This window comes from Amphiura filiformis, chromosome 11 (genome assembly GCF_039555335.1).
Source record: "Amphiura filiformis chromosome 11, Afil_fr2py, whole genome shotgun sequence".
In the NCBI taxonomy this organism is placed as follows: Eukaryota; Metazoa; Echinodermata; class Ophiuroidea; order Amphilepidida; family Amphiuridae; genus Amphiura; species Amphiura filiformis.
Genome location: NC_092638.1, coordinates 61,825,538 through 61,843,890, shown reverse-complemented (window position 1 = coordinate 61,843,890; position 18,353 = coordinate 61,825,538). Strand labels below are relative to the sequence as shown.

Sequence of the window (18,353 nt, the reverse complement as noted above, 5' to 3'; positions counted from 1 at the left end):
ATTGGCTACTTTTTGTGCTGAAAATTCAATCCGGTTGAGAGCCCCCGGCCCTGCTATCCCCTAGCTACCACTGTACCACATACGCATCTCCAGATATTGGGAAAAAAGAAAAACCTAATCATACAGGGTGTCCAAAAAAAAAGAGGCCCCTCATTGCGCCCTCTTTTTCTCCTAATTCAGAAAAGTTTATCAAGTATATGTTGATATGTAAAGAAGCCTTTGCCTGTTAATAAACCGAAACAATTATTTCAATCGGCTCATGGAAGAAATATTTTCTTATTTAGTGAAATGAAGCCTCGTTGAATAGAACAGTCCACATTTCAACTAATGAAGATATTCTTACCCTTATAAACATTCAATGTACCGTAAAAACTTGATAGTTTGCATATGTGCTTACTATCAAGCGCTTTTCAAAACATGAAATTGTACCAAAGTCCAGGGCTTTACCAACTGAGCTAATGGGGTTGAGACACACATTTGCAGGTTTACTAGTTTGTATATAACTATGTGTATTGGTGATTTGCTCAAAGCCCTTTACACTTTTGTGGATGGGGCTCTTCATGTTTTAAAAGCACTCAATAGTAAGCACATATGCTAACTATCTTTTTTGACGCTATACCATTCTGTTGTTTCAGACCATATTCCTTGATGTGTTGACTACAAACCGTGCTAGAAACCTGTATGAACGTCAGGGCTATCATGTGATCGGAACAACACCTATCTGTTTTTACTGCTGTTTTGGGCCTCCAGGGGTGAGTCGTTCACTGTAGAGACCTATTGGGCTATTCTATAAATCCACACTACCCCTGTGGAAGATTTAACTAAAGTCTCAAGTTCCATAGAGGGAGTATAAGTCTTGAATAGAATAGATAATTGGGTAGATTCCATTTGAAATGCTCACTCCAGTTCTGGAAGATAAAGTTATAGCTATAATACAGGGGGAGTATGGGTTTCAAAATGATTAACCTTGACCAATTACATTTGAAAAACATACTCCCCCTGTGCACGATATTTCCAAAATCTTCCACAGGGGGAGTGTGGATTTCAATTTGAATAGACCATTATTGCAGTATTCTAAACTTTCATGTGATTTCTATCTTTAACAATTAAAAATGTAATGCATTTAACCTGTGTGTGAGGATGTATGGTCACATAATGTTAACTCAATATTGTTCTGTTGTGCTTGCTTTCTAGACATTTTACATGATGGAGAAATCCCTGTCTACAGACATTCCATGAAATTTGACACATCAGAATTTAAATCACTCCACTGTAAAGACCAACAGGCTATTTGTATGAAGAACTCTTATACAAAGGGAGCATGGTGGCCAAGTGGAACAGGCTCTGATTCATAATTGGAAGGTTACGGGTTCGAGCCCCAGCGATGCCATCGTGTTGTGCCCTTGACTAAGGCACTTCATCTTGATTACTCCTCTCCACCCAGGTGTATAAATGGGTACCGGCGGACCAGCATTCTAAAACCGCAATAACAATCTTGGCAATCTGATTGGCTTATCTTTGTATCCAAGCCATATCTCGCATATACATATGCGTACTACGAATGACGATGATGTGCAAGAATATGTGACCCCTCGGCACAACTGAGCCCGGATGTCGCCAGTGCCATTATTGAGATATGCTCCATCGAACTTAACAATAAACAATAGGAAACAAAGGATTTATTGACTGTTTTATTGATTTTCACTACTTAAATGTCAAGTAATATAGACATGATATACATCATTTTAAAGCTAATTTCAAGCAAAATATTTTGGTTGAATATCTCAAAAATGATGATTGGCGACTTCAGGGCTCAGTTGTGCCGAGGGGTCACATATATGCATTGCACAGATCACACATGCTGGTGCAATATTTTGTGTTTGTACAGGTCAATGAGGACTCACTCCAATTTCATGCACATGAGGGAATTTGATAAAAAAATGTCACAAACATAGATGTAGATCTGTTTAAGAATGACAATAAAGGTATTGTCTCGAGACATCAGGAAAACACAACACCAAAGCAATGATTAGACTCCGCATTGCCCTCCCGATCATGAGGACCATTTATTAAGCTATTTATGACCATTCAACAATTTTATATTCATATACATAAATATAATTGAGATAAATAATGATAAATAATGATAGATTTCATAATATAATAATAATATAATAATCATAGGTAGTGAGCATGGTAACTTAGTTCCACCCAAAATAAGGATTTCCACTGGTAAAAGAACTTTTAGATACAGAGGAGCAATTTCCTGGAATAGACTCCCAGTTGTTTGTAAAAATCCCTTCCACCTAGTACTAAAAACTTCAAGCAGGTTATGAAAAAATGTAATTTTCTCTTTAGATCTTGTTTCATCTCAATTGGATGGTGCATTTTTATATCTTTTTTATCTTGAAATGTTCAAATGTTTGTGTGCAATTTTCCTGACTGGGTGAACCCCTGACTTTTGCACCACTAGCTCTGCACCCTGGGGCATGGCCATGGGACTATTACCTGGCTGCCTGTGTGTTGGTAGTGGCGGCATGTGGGTCTGGGAGCCTGACTGTGTGCTTGCTTTTGCTATGGGATGTTGGCTCCTGGGGCGTATGTTGTGCTGCCTGCGCGTGGGTAGTGTTTTGGGGCCCATGTGGGTGCTCCGATGGGTGGAGTGGGCGGTGGTGGGGGTCGGGGCTTCATCCAATGCAGGTTATGAATAACATATTATTTCCTCTCTATATCTAGTTTCATATTAATTTTTATATCGTTATTTTCTTTTGATCTATTTAAATGTTTGTGTGCAATTTTTCGGACTGGGTAAACCCCTGACTTTTGCACTTCTAGCTCTGCCCTCTGGGGCATGGCCATGGGCCTAATCCCGACTGCCTGTGGGTTGGTAGTGGCGGCATGTGGACCTGGGAGTCTCCTGTGTGCTCGTTTTTGCCTTGGGATGTTGGCTCCTGGGACGCATGCTGGGGCTGCTGGCTCATGGTAGTGGTTCGGGACCCGTGGGGTGCTCCGTGGATGGAGTGGGCGGTGGTGGTGGTCAGGGCTTCATCCAGGTCTTTACACTGGTATAGGTAGCTGGGGTGCTGTTGGAGTGTTTTTCGGGCTGACCCCGGTGTTTGCCTTTTGGTAGCATGTCTTGGGCGCAGGGATGTTCTTTTCCATTCAGTTATGTCCCTGCGCTTCTGTTTCTTGTTCTTGGATATGCTGGGTCAGATCTGGCGTTGCTCCAGCTTTGGCCCCAGATACCTTAATCCATTGTGTTTTGTCATAAAAAAAAAATTAAAAAAAAAAACTTTTTCTCTACTGTTTGTATATTTCCTTGATGCTTTTGATGTAATGTGCAATCATATGACCTATGCCTTAAATGATGTTTTTATTGTATTACTCTTGATGTAATTTGTTGTAATATGTGCAATCGTATGATATAATGTTTTATATGCCGCTTTTATTGTGTATTATATGTATGGCCTTGTGCCACCTGGGAACCAAGGGAGAACAGTGCCAGTGCATTGATTGGTCACCCCAGGTTAAATAAGAAATAAATAAATAAATAAATAAATAAATAGCACTTTCATAGCAGTTAAGACATAATATAAATAGTTATTTATCTTCCAATAAATATTATTAATAACACAATACAAGAATTATTGGAAAAATGTGTACAACAAGCCAACCATATAGGCTGGACATGCAAGAATTGACTTCTGTATCACATTTAACCAAATTTCATCTTAAGCAAATACAGATACCTCTTTGGATCAAACAGAGGATTGAATTGGAAAACAATATTTATAACGCAATTATTAAATAAACAGAAATCTCCAAAAGAAGAAACAATGCCAACTCTATCAATGAATTAAATCTTTAAATCCCTATATAAGCTGGTAATTATTGAAAAGTCAGCCAAATTTTACTATAAAAATATATTAATAAATGAAATAATCCACTGACAAAAAGATACTTCAAATAAGCATAAATTACTCTACATAAAGCGTAGTAGAAAGTGGAGACAATCTACCGACAAGTTTCATCAGGTATTGACGAGACTTCATACAAAGCGTAGTAGAAAGTGGAGACAATCTACAGACAAGTTTCATCAGGTATTGACGAGACTCCATACAAAGCGCAGTAGAAAGTGGAGACAATCTACAGACGAGATTCTTCAGGATTTGAAGAAAATCCATAAAAGCAAACATTTCCCTTTAAAAGCGTAGTAGAAAGTGGAGACAATCTACAGACAAGTTTCATCAGGTATTGACGAGACTCCATACAAAGCGTAGTAGAAAGTGGAGACAATCTACAGACGAGTCTCATCAGGTATTGACGAGACTCCATACAAAGCGTAGTAGAAAGTGGAGACAATCTACAGACAAGTTTCATCAGGTATTGACGAGACTCCATACAAAGCGTAGTAGAAAGTGGAGACAATCTACAGACGAATCTCATCAGGTATTGACGAGATTCCATACAAAGCGCAGTAGAAAGTGGAGACAATCTACAGACGAGATTCTTCAGGATTTGAAGAAAATCCATAAAAGCATACATTTCCCATTAAAAGCGTAGTAGAAAGTGGAGACAATCTACAGACAAGTTTCATCAGGTATTGACGATACTCCATACAAAGCGTAGTAGAAAGTGGAGACAATCTACAGACGAGTCTCATCAGGTATTGACGAGACTCCATACAAAGCGTAGTAGAAAGTGGAGACAATCTACAGACAAGTTTCATCAGGTATTGACGAGACTCCATACAAAGCGTAGTAGAAAGTGGAGACAATCTACAGACGAGTCTCATCAGGTATTGACGAGACTCCACACGAAGCGTAGTAGAAAGTGGAGACAATCTACAGACAAGTTTCATCAGGTATTGACGAGACCCCATTCAAAGCGTAGTAGAAAGTGGAGACAATCTACTGACGAGATTCTTCAGGATTTGAAGAAACTCCATACAAAGCATTTATTAAGCCAACACAAAGCGTAGTAGAAAGTGGAGACAATCTACAGACGAGATTCTTCAGGATTTGAAGAACTCCATAAAAAGCATTCATAAAGCCATCACAAAGCGTAGTAGAAAGTGGAGACAATCTACTGACGAGATTCTTCAGGATTTGAAGAAAACTCCAGACAAAGCAGAGAGTAGCATAATTTGACATACTTTTATTGAAGCATCTTGGACAAATGAGATAACTGAATTACCCTTCCAGCTACTGGGAGGGTGGGTGGGATTTTTTGGTCCAGCATGATCGGAGGAGCAAATGCAAGTGGCTTACTAAGAAAGGTGTGAACACAACAAAAGAAATGGAATTAAAGCAGAGACCTGATTGGCTGCACCCCACTAAAGTGCCATCTGAATGGCCAAGAATCTGGGATTGTTGCTATAACAACACAACAACTCCTACATCATTCCAATACCATGACCCAAATCAATAGCATAAACTTTCAAGAGGACTTGATATGGCTCAAGTGGAACTGATAGGATAATTGTCCAGACTTGGCTGCACATGAATGCCCAAGTTTCCCTGATGCTGAGACAATCTGGTTTTTAAAAGATTTTCACTTTGAAAAACGTCATTGTTTTGAGACTCAGCTTTACTATAACACAGTAGGCCTGTAGATCCCACTATTTTATTATGTGGAACAACTCAGCATTCCACATTGTTCTTTCACCTAAAATAATGGTAACAAAAGTGAGGCGATACCAGGTTTCTAACATGTAGCTATGTTGGCCGGCACAAAAAATCCAGATCCCTCATCACATTCACTAAAAGATTGTGCCCTGAGCCAGCGCTCTAATTCATGGATTAGATAGTAAAATCAGCCGGCACTCAACTTGGGCTAGCTACAACCCTGGGTGATAGATACTGCTGCATCTCAAAACAATACTTTTATACTTTTAAAACTAAAAAGCGAAACAAATTATTTTAAAGAAATAAATATATAGAAAAAGGAGAGAATCAGAGATATGTGCAGATGACGTGGTGGATAATTCCGAGTGATTTTGCAAATTTAGTAATGTAATTAGTTGACAGGTACGAGAGTTACAAATTATATTTTTTTAACAAATCTTATTGATTTTATAAAAATATGTGTCATTAGGCAACAAAAGAAGAAACCCCTGTTTTATGGGCCTGACTGACCCAGATTGTACAAAAATTGGGAAACAATTTTTTCCTGTACAAATGAATGCCAACACAAATTTCAAAAATATCAGTAACAATTTTTTTTTGTATTTCCCCAAATTGCAAAATATTTACAGAGTGATTTTTTTGAGGCCATGTGGAAAAAAGGGCCCAACCGACCGACCCTACTGTTTGTCCATAGAACAGGCTTTTTTTTTGTCACCTTACTCTTTTTCTTTTAAATAATAGAAGTCTTCATCTAGATTAAATGTTGTATACATTAGTTATATGAAAGTTGTTATTTTTAAATAAATGAAATAATGAATACTTTATACGCTGAAATTTTCGCGATGGTTTTATTTTCACGAATTTTGCGGATTAATATGTCCCAGCGAAAATAATAACCCGCGAATATGTTAAAATGAAGAAATTTCTTATGTTTTTTATGATATAAGTTGCCAACAACCATGAATTTAACACCTTGCGAAATTGTCAGTGATACTTGAAGCCGCGAAAATATCTGTATGCGAAAATATTGGTGTATACAGTAGTTTCACTTACTTTCAAAATAATGAAGCATACTGTAAACAATTTAATTTCCCTATCGATTTAATTTGGCTAATTTAGCTAGAAGTAGTAATTTGCTATTAAAATTAAACATGAATTGCCTCATTAGCAAAATTAGGTACCCACAAAAATGGTGGTCATTGGCAATTAGCAAAAATAACTACCGTACTGACGCGAGTATAGTCCCATCCCGTTTTTGGGTGAACATTTTTCAAAATTGGGGGGTGGGACTATACTCAAATTTTTTAAAAAGTGTCCCTGGACCTAGACCTAAATGCTAGGATCATTCATGGTTGACCTAAAAAAATTTAAAAAAAAAAATTGAATTTTGCACGGTGTTTTGTGTTTTTAATATGAACATTGATACTTTGTTTTCATGTCATACTCTATTAATGATATCAAAATGCATAGAATTTGAATGCATTTTGATATCATTAATAGAGTATGACATGAAAACAAAGTATCAATTTTCATATTAAAAACACAAAACACCGTGCAAAATTCTTTTTTTAAAATCAACCATGGATGATCCTAGCATTTAGGTCTAGGTCCAGGGACACTCCAAAGCAAAAAAAATAAATAACTTTTTAAATAATTTTTCGAAAATTTGTGGGTGGGACTTTACTCGAAGGTGGGACTATACTGCATCAGTGCGGTACTAGCAAAACTAAATAGCTTTAAAAAATGCATAAGTTTTGAAGTTTAAAGATTTGTATTTTCATTTATGAGGCAATGAAGACTTGTTTATATATAATAAAACTTGGCCACTTCAACGATGAAGCAAACATTTTGCATGTTTGAGTGAGCAAATAAATACTAAAAGAAAAGAACAATGTTGTTTCTATGTTTTCCTTATTGAGAATATCTATTGTGATTTTTTTTAAAGAACTTTTTTAATCTTTAGGTTGAAAGGGGATTATAAATATTCTTGAATATAAAGAAATAGGGGTGTGTGTGTGGGGGGGGGGGTGTTTTTTCTGAGAGACCCACTGTAAATATCCATTCCAATTTGAATTTGCAGCAAAAAAATTTATTTTTTATTTTTCAAGACATGGATTAAAAAAAAAAAAAAAACAAGATAAAAAGAAAAAAAAGGCATTTCACATTTGACTTTTTATAACTGCAACAGGAAACAAACATGTTTTTTTTTTTTTTTATTTGACCAACTGTTTATGGCAATGGTAAATTACACTATTGTGCATATTGATCACGTTCAGGCTGAACACACACATACAATTTTCATGTACACTGCACAGTTCACACTTCCATCATAGACTGTAATGCTTCCATTTATTTACTTATGAGATGGGAGTTAACATATCTTTCCAGACATGAGTTATTGAGGCTGTGGAACACGATTATATAAAGTCTATGCAACTTCTCTGCTCTGGGTCTACTTACGGTTAGTAACAACATTGTCAAGCTTGTTTATCTATTGAATTTTCATAATGTTCAATTTCATTGACTAGTTTTGTATGGTACTACATGCATATATGTATTATGTACTGTAGTATACTAGAGCACATGTAGTGTGATAAGCAATACTGGTACCCCCGGGACTGGTACTGCAACAATTCTATCTGGTGTACTGTCAATTAGATCTTAATTAATATTCTATCTCAAGGCTACCGTGTGCGTTAGTAAAATCATGCATATGATGTGTATTATGTTTCATGAAACCAATCAATTCTTTTTTCACCCAGTTAAAAATAAATTTAATGGACAGACACAAAATCAGCTACTGTATAAGTGGTCATTTTCGCGTACACTTGGAATGAGAGACACATTTTCATGAATGTTATTTTCGCGATTGCCCAGTCCTTCCCTATACTATACTAATACATTATTGCATATATTCGCGAGATGTTATTTTCGCGGTTGGTTGGTGATCTAATCGCGAAATTCGCAAAAATAAAACCCTCAAAAAAATTACCACTTATACAGTACTATATAGCAGGAAATTTTCACAGGGGTTTAATTTTCATGAAATTCACGGTCGAACAGGCATATTGAATTTAAAAGGGCATTTTGTGATCCACAGCATCATTCTCCCACTTTTCTAAATAAAAGTTGAGATTTTTATACTACTGGAAACCTCTGGCTATATGTACAAAAGATTTCTTGCAGATTAATTTGTTTAGCAAAAATATCCTGAATTATAAATTGCGTTCTGATACACTAGAATAAAACTACATTCTCTAAAGAGCAGTGTAATACACAAAATCATGCGTAAACTCATGACAAACGCAAAATAGGAATCAGCTGAAATTTTGGGAATCAGCATTTTTGTGGCTTGAAAAATGTCATAAAAAGAGTTTGCTAGGATCACAAAATACTCCTTTAATTTAAATATATTTGGAAATGTGAATGTAACAATAAACTGTCAAGAATTGGTAAAATCGCAAAACATTAACCCAGCAAAAATATCCCAGTGTACAGTAAAAATGTATACATATGCTTGTGCAATTTAAGTCCATATACCAAGCAATAGTCTATATCCAATTTTCATGTTGTCAGGAAAATCAAGAGTGTATGAATGTGATGAGGCCTACAACTGGATAACTTCTGTGGTATAGACCACTTGGCATGTGACGTCATTGCCCGGCAGTATGCGTGCGCATTATGACAATTTACATTGTTCTTTGCCCTGCAGTGTGCGTCGCATCATAGTCTGCTATAAGCACGTGCATTTTAAATCGCCCGCCACATTTCATACAGTACAAGAAAGCCATTGATCAGTGTAGTGGCTCGTTCGAGCATATCGATAGACGAGTCCCTCGCCTTTGTTGATAAACAGTGATGTCAAGTGGTCAATATATAACCTATGAGAGCCATAGCCAGGTTTGCAAAAGTATACCAAAAGTCCCAAAATTGTGGCATTTGTGAGCGTAGCAAGCCAAAAAAAATCGGATTTTAATAGCTTTTTTGGTCAAAAAAGGTCCAAATTTGGAGAAGAAAGTCCACTTTTCACAAAACTGCCCCCCCCCCCCCCGGAAAAAGACCACTTTTTCAAAATCAGCAACCCCACAACAAATCCTGGCTACTGGCATGTAACCTATATAGAACCTTGGTATCATCAGCCAAGTAAATTCATGACTCATAAGTGACTGACATCGAAGTAATATGTATATATACTACTAACAGTCACATGATTACACCTAACTTATGTGAATATGATAAATAAACCAGTTGTATAATAGATGTTGATCCCAACTGATGTGTTATCAAGTTTTCTTCATTGCATATTATCTTATTAAAGGTATGTACAGAGCAAATACTGTGTAGAGGGGAAATTTTCACAGGGGTTTAATTTTCACAGGGGTTTAATTTTCACAGGGGTTTAATTTTCACACTATTTGCTGTCGAATAGGCAGCCATGAATTTTTAGCCCAGCAAAAAAATATTTATAACACAAAATTAAATCCAAAAATGTGCATGTATCGATCTTTCAAATATTTGCACATGTATGTATTATGCTTATTTTTCCATTCATACAAAATTGATCTTGCTTAACAGCAATGAAACAATGTTGGTCATCCACAAGGTAAAACATGTATGGTATCTTGTATCTGTTTGATTATATGCTATTTAATTTAGATGTAAATTACTTGTGATTTTTGTTGATCTAATGAGTGGGGTTAACCATTTTGATAGTATAAAGCACATTCTTTGAAGCAAACAAATTATAACGAATTCTCTTACACACAGTCAACAATATGTGACCGTACAGCACGAATGAGCCGTAAATGTCCTCAATTGTATTCTGAGTTACAGTGTAAAATGGGCATGAAGGTCGTATTCATAGGTACCTCAATTTGGTGCTACGTGTACCTCATTTAATGAGATACCCCTAGCACCAAAGAGAAATACCTATGAATATGACCTTCATGCCCATTTTACACTGTAACTCAGAATACAATTGAGGACATTTACGGCTCATTCGTCTGTACGGTCACATATATACACATTCATTTCTCTTTTACAGTCAACAATGTCTCATGAAAAGTTAACCAATGACTTCAGCCCAGTAGTGACATCACAGCCCGAGAGTACTCCGCCAGCCCCTGGCTCCACGTCCATAAATGGGGTAACGGTACGGCCCCTTCAGGACACGCCCACAGATGCAGAGTTCGCCGGAAGGCTACTGGTTCAGGGATTCAGGGGGAAAGTCGTGTACAATGTAACAGAACAGAAGTAAGATATATTTTGCACTGGGGGGCACTCACATTTCCCAGCTATACGGGTATGTGCCACGGTGACGACCACCTTTTTTAGAGCCGCTAGTCGTTCCTTAGACCCCTGAATTGATTGCCGATCTTGAAGCCCAAATTGGCATCTTGATCAGCATTCTTTCTGTCCTACTTTTTTAAGCACAAAAGCTATTTTTGCGAGCCCAAAAGCTTCAAAGGGAATTTTCCATCAATTTCTTCCCCATTGAAACACATAGGAATAAGGTGAATTTTGGGCTCCTTTTAGTAGTGGCAAAACTGGGCCATTGGTTGGTTGTTTTTATAAACAGTGATTGCAGCACTGATGAACATTTTGCTGAAAATAAATGATTTTGAGATCTCCTTAATGTTAACTTTGGAAATATAGATTTTGAGTTGCAGCCAAACAAAGTAAAAATTTCCTTTTTTTTTCTGTTGTTTTGAAAACTCTAAAATTGCTCATATCTTTAGAACTGGTTGTCAATTTCAATGGTGTTTTCGGCAAAAGTGCAGCATTGTCAATGCTAGTATCCTTAGAAACTGAAAATTTAATATTACCAAGTTCCGACTGATTTTGCTTGGTCGCATCACATATTACAAGCCTTCTGATTGTTGTATTTCAGGGAGCCTATCGTGGTCAAGATAACGTCGGCCACTTTCAGGGGGCAGAAGCAGAACCCCGCCTTCTACCAAAGAACGCTGGTCGCCGAGTTAGAGGGAGTGCCCGTCGGGCTTATACAACTGAAGTTCCACGGGGACAAGATCCTCAAGTAAGTTCAGTTCATCTCAAATGTCTTAAGGGATCTGGAATGAGCGTTTTAAGCGTTTCGACAATATTTTTTGTGGGACTTGAGAGCATATCAGACATATCGAATTGCATTCTGAATATGAAGAATGTCTTTCTGATATCAAATAATTTTTAAAATTCACGATATAATACAAATTTTATGACAAATTATTAAAATTTGATATTTTTCACATTTTTGATATCAGTCCTCGAAGTAAATTTTATAAATCTAATGATATATTCTTTAAGGGGGAATAATACCCTGATTTTCATCAGTATCCCTCTTCTTTTTTTTCTTGCAAATTTATTAAGTACATAAATATGTTCATCACCTCATGTCCTGAACTTATAAAATATATCTACATACAAAGTACTTTTAAACCATTTTAGTAAGTCATTTTAGCCCTATATATTTTTTGTTTACTGTATCCTAGTAACTCAGATCTGTGTTTCATAACAAACTATAATTTATTCTATTCAACATGTTCAAGTAGGGTACATGAATAGAATACATTTAAAAATCCTTTGTTATACTCTCTATAGAAAATCTATAGTGGTGCATGCAAAATATAACACTGAATAAATTAAATAAACACTTATACAATGGATGCATAGTCATTAGTCAATTTAATACTATATGTGTTGTTAGGAGAAGAAAAGGCTATTAGGTCACCGTATGTCAGGTTATAGGTCAATTGGTTCAGGTCAAATTTAAGCATTAATTTTGAGTATGTGAGAGTCTGTGATATCATAATGAGGCATAATTTTGATATTCTGTCTTTAACTGGATATATATCGAGAAGTGCAAGGTGGATATACTAATATGCCTTGGGATGTAAATGGTGAGTACAATTTAGAATGCCTGGTTGAGATGGATTTCACAAATAAATATAAAATAATTACCAAAATCACAAAAGTTAAGCTTACAGAAAACTACCCAATATGGTGGTATAGGTGACAACATTGCTGTAGTATGGTTGTGGTAACCTGTTACCTATGGCTTAATTAAGTTTCAGTGAAATAATGTCGCAAGTTAAAAATACAAAATATAGCTCAACATTGAAAATAGAAGCATATTAACCAATTCCTTTTTTGATAGTTGTGGAGCACCAAGTTCATGAAGTCATAAAAGAAATCAGGAACCACTTATTCCCATTTTACATATCAACTTAATTTCCCTAATGTGTTAGCAACACATATCCAAAATTTTAACGAAATCCGTTGATAGTAAAGGCCCGGTCACACTATGACGGACGATAAGCAACGAAAGGTAACAAACGTGAAAATCACAAAATGTTGACGGCAAAGAGAAGACAAAAAGAGGAAAAACAAGATTCGGTGACGAGTGGGAACGACCTTTAGCGACAACACGACGGCTAGGGACGAAAGGCAGCGGCAGGAAACGGAGACTAGCGACCAAATCCGGACGTTGTCTGGGCGATGAATGACGAAGTCTCGACGAGCCCGACAACAAGCAATGAGGTCAGACGGCTGGCAGCGGATTTGCTTGCGGCAAGGAACGGCAGCTGACGGTGGATTGCGGTGATGATGACGTGACTCAGCAGCCGACATCAAAGCCTGTGTGTGTGCAGATCGTATAGTCCCCTTTGGCGTTCCCACTCTTCACAACGTTCTGATCATCCACTCAAAAATATCAATAATAATCAAAAATATTAACATCAATATCAACAATAATCAAAAATAGTAAAATCAATATCAATAATAATCCAAACTATTAATATCTATATCAATAATAATCAGGATTATTAACATCAATATCAATAATATTACACATATCAATAATAAACAAAAATAGTAAAATCAATATCAATAATAATTAGAGAATAAAGGTATTGTTTTTAGCCCCTGGAGTGCATCTATTGTCTCATATAACACGGGCGACATCATTGTTTTACGCCAAAAATAATGTGTCGCCCGTGTTATATGAGACGATAGATGCACGACAGCGGCTCAAAACAATACCCTTTATTCTCATTCTTAAACACTTCAATTAAAAAATATCATAAGTATTACAAATTTAAGTAAATCCTACATTTTGCAAGGAATTATACCTAGGACTTAAAATCGACCAGTCCCGTTGTTGCTATATCCGATTGGTTCAAATTATAGTACGCGTATCGCATCGATGCACACGCTCGACCCGTGTGATATCGTGTCATATCACACGGGTAAGAACCAATTAGATTTCAGGAACATTCTCAAGTGTTTAAGAATCCAAACTATTAATATCTATTTCAATAATAATCAAAAATATCAACATCAATATCAATAGTAATCAAAAATATTACACATATCAATAATATTCAAAAATATTACACATATCAATAATAATTAAAACTATTAGTATCTTTATCAATAATAATCAAAAATATTACCATCAATATCAATAATAATCAAAAATATATATAATATATAGATAATATGGAAATTTATAATGCGCAAGTATCCGTCAGAGCCGCTCACTGCGCAACAACAGGAAAAAGACCACAAAGGGGAACATGATGAACAGAGCAAATACAGATAATATACAACAATCAATATCAATTAGGCCTATTATAATCAAAGATATTATTGTCAATATCAATAATAATAAAAAAATATTACACATATCAAAAATAATCCAAAAAAAAATCAATATCAATATCAATAGGAATCAAAAAATGAAAATCAATATTAATAATAATCCAAACTATTATATCAATATATCAATAATAATAAATATTATCATCAATATCAATAATAATAAAAAATGTTAATATCAGTATCAATAATAATCAAAAATATATTATTTTCTTCTTATATGAACTTTAAAAATTGCATCGTGCCGGGTAGTCTATTGAAATCGACGTGACGTTTACCAACGACTACCAACGAAATTGTGACGACCTCAAAACGACTAGACACGGCTTCGCACGGTATGGAAACGTCAAAGAAATGAGGGTTGCGGTCTCCAACGAAATCTGAACGGAATCACAACTGATTCTTTTGCCGTCACAAAATTTTCAACATGTTGAAAATTTGCCAACTAACGCATTTAATAATTGCGGTGCGCTCTGCGGTCGCTAACGGATTCAATCAGCGACAACTAACGGCAGCACACGGTGAGTGACGGTAAATTCAAAATTGCAATTCGCAGCTTAACGTCGCTTGCCGTTCACCCCTATTCGTCAAAGTGTGACCGGGCCTTTAGCTTTCCAAAATGAAGTGAATTTAAATCATCAGTGATGTACCTCCTTTTGGCTTCTATCTTTAAAAGCATGTAAGCTACATTGATACCGATGCCACCAATAAAATGAGAAGATTTGCCCCTTCATTTTGCATACCACTTTGTCCAATTTTTTTTTTTTTTTTAATTTCTTCACAAAATGCAAAAAAAAAAAAAAAAAAATCAATGGGTGTAGTACCCCCTTAAGTGAATGTAGCTGGGAGGAAAAGCCGATGATCAATTGAAAATTTTGACCTTTCATATTGAAGATATGGATTTTGTTCCCAAAAAGACCTTTTTTGTGTGTTTGTTTTGGGGAAAAAATCCATATCTTCAATACAAAAGGTCAAAATTTTCAATTGAATACCTGAGTGGAAGAAGGGCCCAACTCCAATTTTTTACAAAAACGAGTTAGACCCAGCATTTTATTGCCAGCAGATTGTTCTTCCTTGTGTGTGAAAGATGAGCCAAAATCCACTCTCTAAATGGTCTTCCACGTACAATTAATCATGGTTTTCATGGAAGAAAGGCCCGACTCCATGGAGTTGGGCCCTTCTTCCACAAATATTGGGTTTAAAAAGAGGAATTTTGCTCATCCATGAAATCTGCTTTTCACTACAATAAACTTTCTTGTTAACATATTACATGCTTCTATTTGTGTAATTTATGGATAATTACCAAATTTCCGTAGCTATTTATAACACATCTGCTTACGGAACTGGTACTTGCAGTATATTAGTGGAAGAAGGGCCCAACTCCAGCTCGTATTAAGACCTGTACCGTTGCCATGGAAACATCTTTTGTAATTTTGAATGTATGTAATATTGTATGTTCATGTATTAAAGGTCCCTGAAGATGAAAACATTCTGCCTGTAAAACTTTTCCAAATATTAAGTTTTTTCTTAATATCTTGAAAACAGTTTTGATGGAGTTGGGCCCTTCTTCCACTCAGGTATTCAATTGATCGTCGGCTTTTCATCCCATCTACATACACTTTAAGTATAAATCATCAGATTTATAAGTTTGCTTTGAGTACTGTTAAATATCAAATATATAAATTTTTAATGATTTGCCATAAAATGTGTATTACATTGCGAATTTCCAAAAATGAAAATTATTTGATATCAGAAGGACATTCTTCCTATTCAGAATGCAATACGATATGTCTGATGTGCTCTAATGTCCCACAATAAATACTGTCCAAACGTTCATACCCCATCCCGTAAAAGTATTAATTAATGTTCAATTCTGATATATAACTATAAGTAGTACGAGGGTCATCCGTAAAGTGTGTAATGGATTGTATGTAACAACCATGTTCTATTCTATGGAATACTTTTTACTTCAATGTTCAAATATAATTATTTGATTTTTTTTAATTCATCTGTATTTATAGCACTGCTGAACACGTCATGGATCTGGGATGTTGGCACGCCTTCAGGTACAGAAAAAGCCTAGGCCTTGAATTTAATTCACCAACAATTTTGCTTCATGTTCAATCATAAAATTTCAAGACTGTTTTTGAAAACTTCCACTGTATTTCAATTACACAAATCATACGTATAATAATTTGTATATAGAAGTGCTGAAACTGATCAAAAAGTATTCTTGACATTTGTACTGGACCTCCAAAGAATGTTTAGTGAATTTAATTCAAGCTTAGGGGGATGCCATTTTCTTCCGAAGGGGGATGGGTTCATGAATATGTCGGTGACCAGAATCAATTTTTATGACCCCCAATATCATGGGCTAAGTTTTTTATGACCCCCATATCTTTTATGACCCCCCAGACTGAATTCAAATTATTCATTGCCGGAACTAAGACGCGTAACACGCAAAAATATTAGTGTGAAGAAAGTGCGCGGAGCGCATTACAATTTTGATCGCAAGTGTAAAGAAGGCTATAACCCCCACCCCTAGCTATTTTTGGTGTGGAAAAAATTACAAACCCCCCATTTTTGTTCTAAAATTTCTATGACCCCCCATTCTGAATTCTGAAGAAAATGACAGCCTTCTTAGTACTGTTACATCATTTTTTCATATACCATTCAATATAATGAATGTAATGCATTAGTATGTAAGTTATAGACTACGTAGAATATCAATAAAGCCGACTTCATGAGGCATTTCTTTTGAATCTTTGACCCTTAAATTGATCCCCAATTTATGCTCCAATTTCACTGTAACTGTGCCATCCTCTATGGTATCACTCAAGGTGAAAGAAATAGACTGCAGAAGCTGTAAAATCGTGCTGTGCGTTTGATATTCTCTGTCCCTCGCTCAACTGGTACCTCCAACTTTCTCATTCAATTGCATTGGTTTCCATTCCAGGACCGAATTCTTTTAATCTTGTCAAAGATTGACTTTCATCAAAAATATTCAGCCAACATTTAATGCATCAATTAAAAAACAAAACAGCATAGTCTCATGATAGTACAGCTTTTCTATGAGGAACTGCTATCACAATCCCTCTTAAATTCCATGTCTCATCACACACAAAAATTCATATATTTGGGTCAAGTGAAGTATAGACAACATATTTATGAAGGTTTCCTTGACAACCCTTTTCTTTTAAATTTCTATGTAAATATGTATTGTGTTTGGGCCCCGATTTAGGCCAAAATGGCTGACTAGCAAATGTGTTAACTGAGGTTTGCCTCTCATACCTATACAACATCAGTTGTACGAATTCATATTACGACTAAGGATTAGCATAAATTATTCATTGATGGGGTGTTTACACAGTAGTCGACTTCAAAACAAATTGTGAATTTTATGCCATCACTTGCTCATGCTTCAAATAACCATTATTAAGTTGAATTTTAATTGCGTATTTGTTTACACTGCCAAAGTCGAGTCTGAAGTCAAGTTTGAATTCGACAAAAGTTCCAGGTCATTAATATATTACACTTCTGAAGTTAAGTTCTTGATAAGTCAACTTCATTTGGCTCTTTGAAAACAGTGTCATAATCTGATACTCCTTTTGGTGAGGTACAATGGCCCGCCCTAAATGAGCCCGGTTTTCAAAACAGATTATTCAGATAGACCTGAAATCTTCCACCAAACGAACCATTGTTCAAATCAAGCGCTCACCCGCATATCCAACCTTATACCTGTTCCAGGTTGTTTTGTTTAGCTTGTGTTACGGATACAAATGTGGGGAAAGGAAAGTGTTTGGTGGACTGTATTTGCGTGGACGACAGCGCCCGGGGGCGGGGCGTTGGCAAGCTACTGATGGAGAGGGCAGAGTATGAGGCCCGTCAACGTCAATGTCATGTGAGTTTATTTTTGCATTATTTTATCTCACTTCACTTTCTAACTGTCAAACATTAATCTTACCTTGCATTTTTTTTCTGGGCCAGGGTTTTTTTCCGTTAGGAACACTTTTCATTGAAAATAAAATATTGCAAATTAAACTCAGAGACTGCCTTTTGAGGATAGCGAGA

The 18,353-nt window shown here is 36.0% G+C and overlaps 2 protein-coding genes across 4 annotated transcripts in view; one reads left to right on the top strand and one right to left on the bottom strand.

Annotated features, from left to right (window-relative positions):
• The window catches only part of LOC140165109 (centromere/kinetochore protein zw10 homolog), a 128,348-nt gene that overhangs the window by 33,912 nt on the left and 76,083 nt on the right, over window positions 1–18,353 (bottom strand). The gene's annotated exons all lie outside the window — the stretch shown is intronic.
• The window catches only part of LOC140165110 (uncharacterized), an 83,713-nt gene that overhangs the window by 3,741 nt on the left and 61,619 nt on the right, over window positions 1–18,353 (top strand). For 2 of the 3 annotated variants that reach the window (XM_072188539.1, XM_072188540.1), the window contains exons 6-10: window positions 636–752; window positions 10,672–10,880; window positions 11,518–11,664; window positions 16,304–16,348; window positions 18,030–18,183. In XM_072188539.1, coding sequence (XP_072044640.1) covers window positions 636–752; window positions 10,672–10,880; window positions 11,518–11,664; window positions 16,304–16,348; window positions 18,030–18,183 — 672 coding nt within the window. The remainder of the gene's footprint in view (window positions 1–635; window positions 753–10,671; window positions 10,881–11,517; window positions 11,665–16,303; window positions 16,349–18,029; window positions 18,184–18,353) is intronic. The other variant, XM_072188538.1, reaches the window with a different exon arrangement.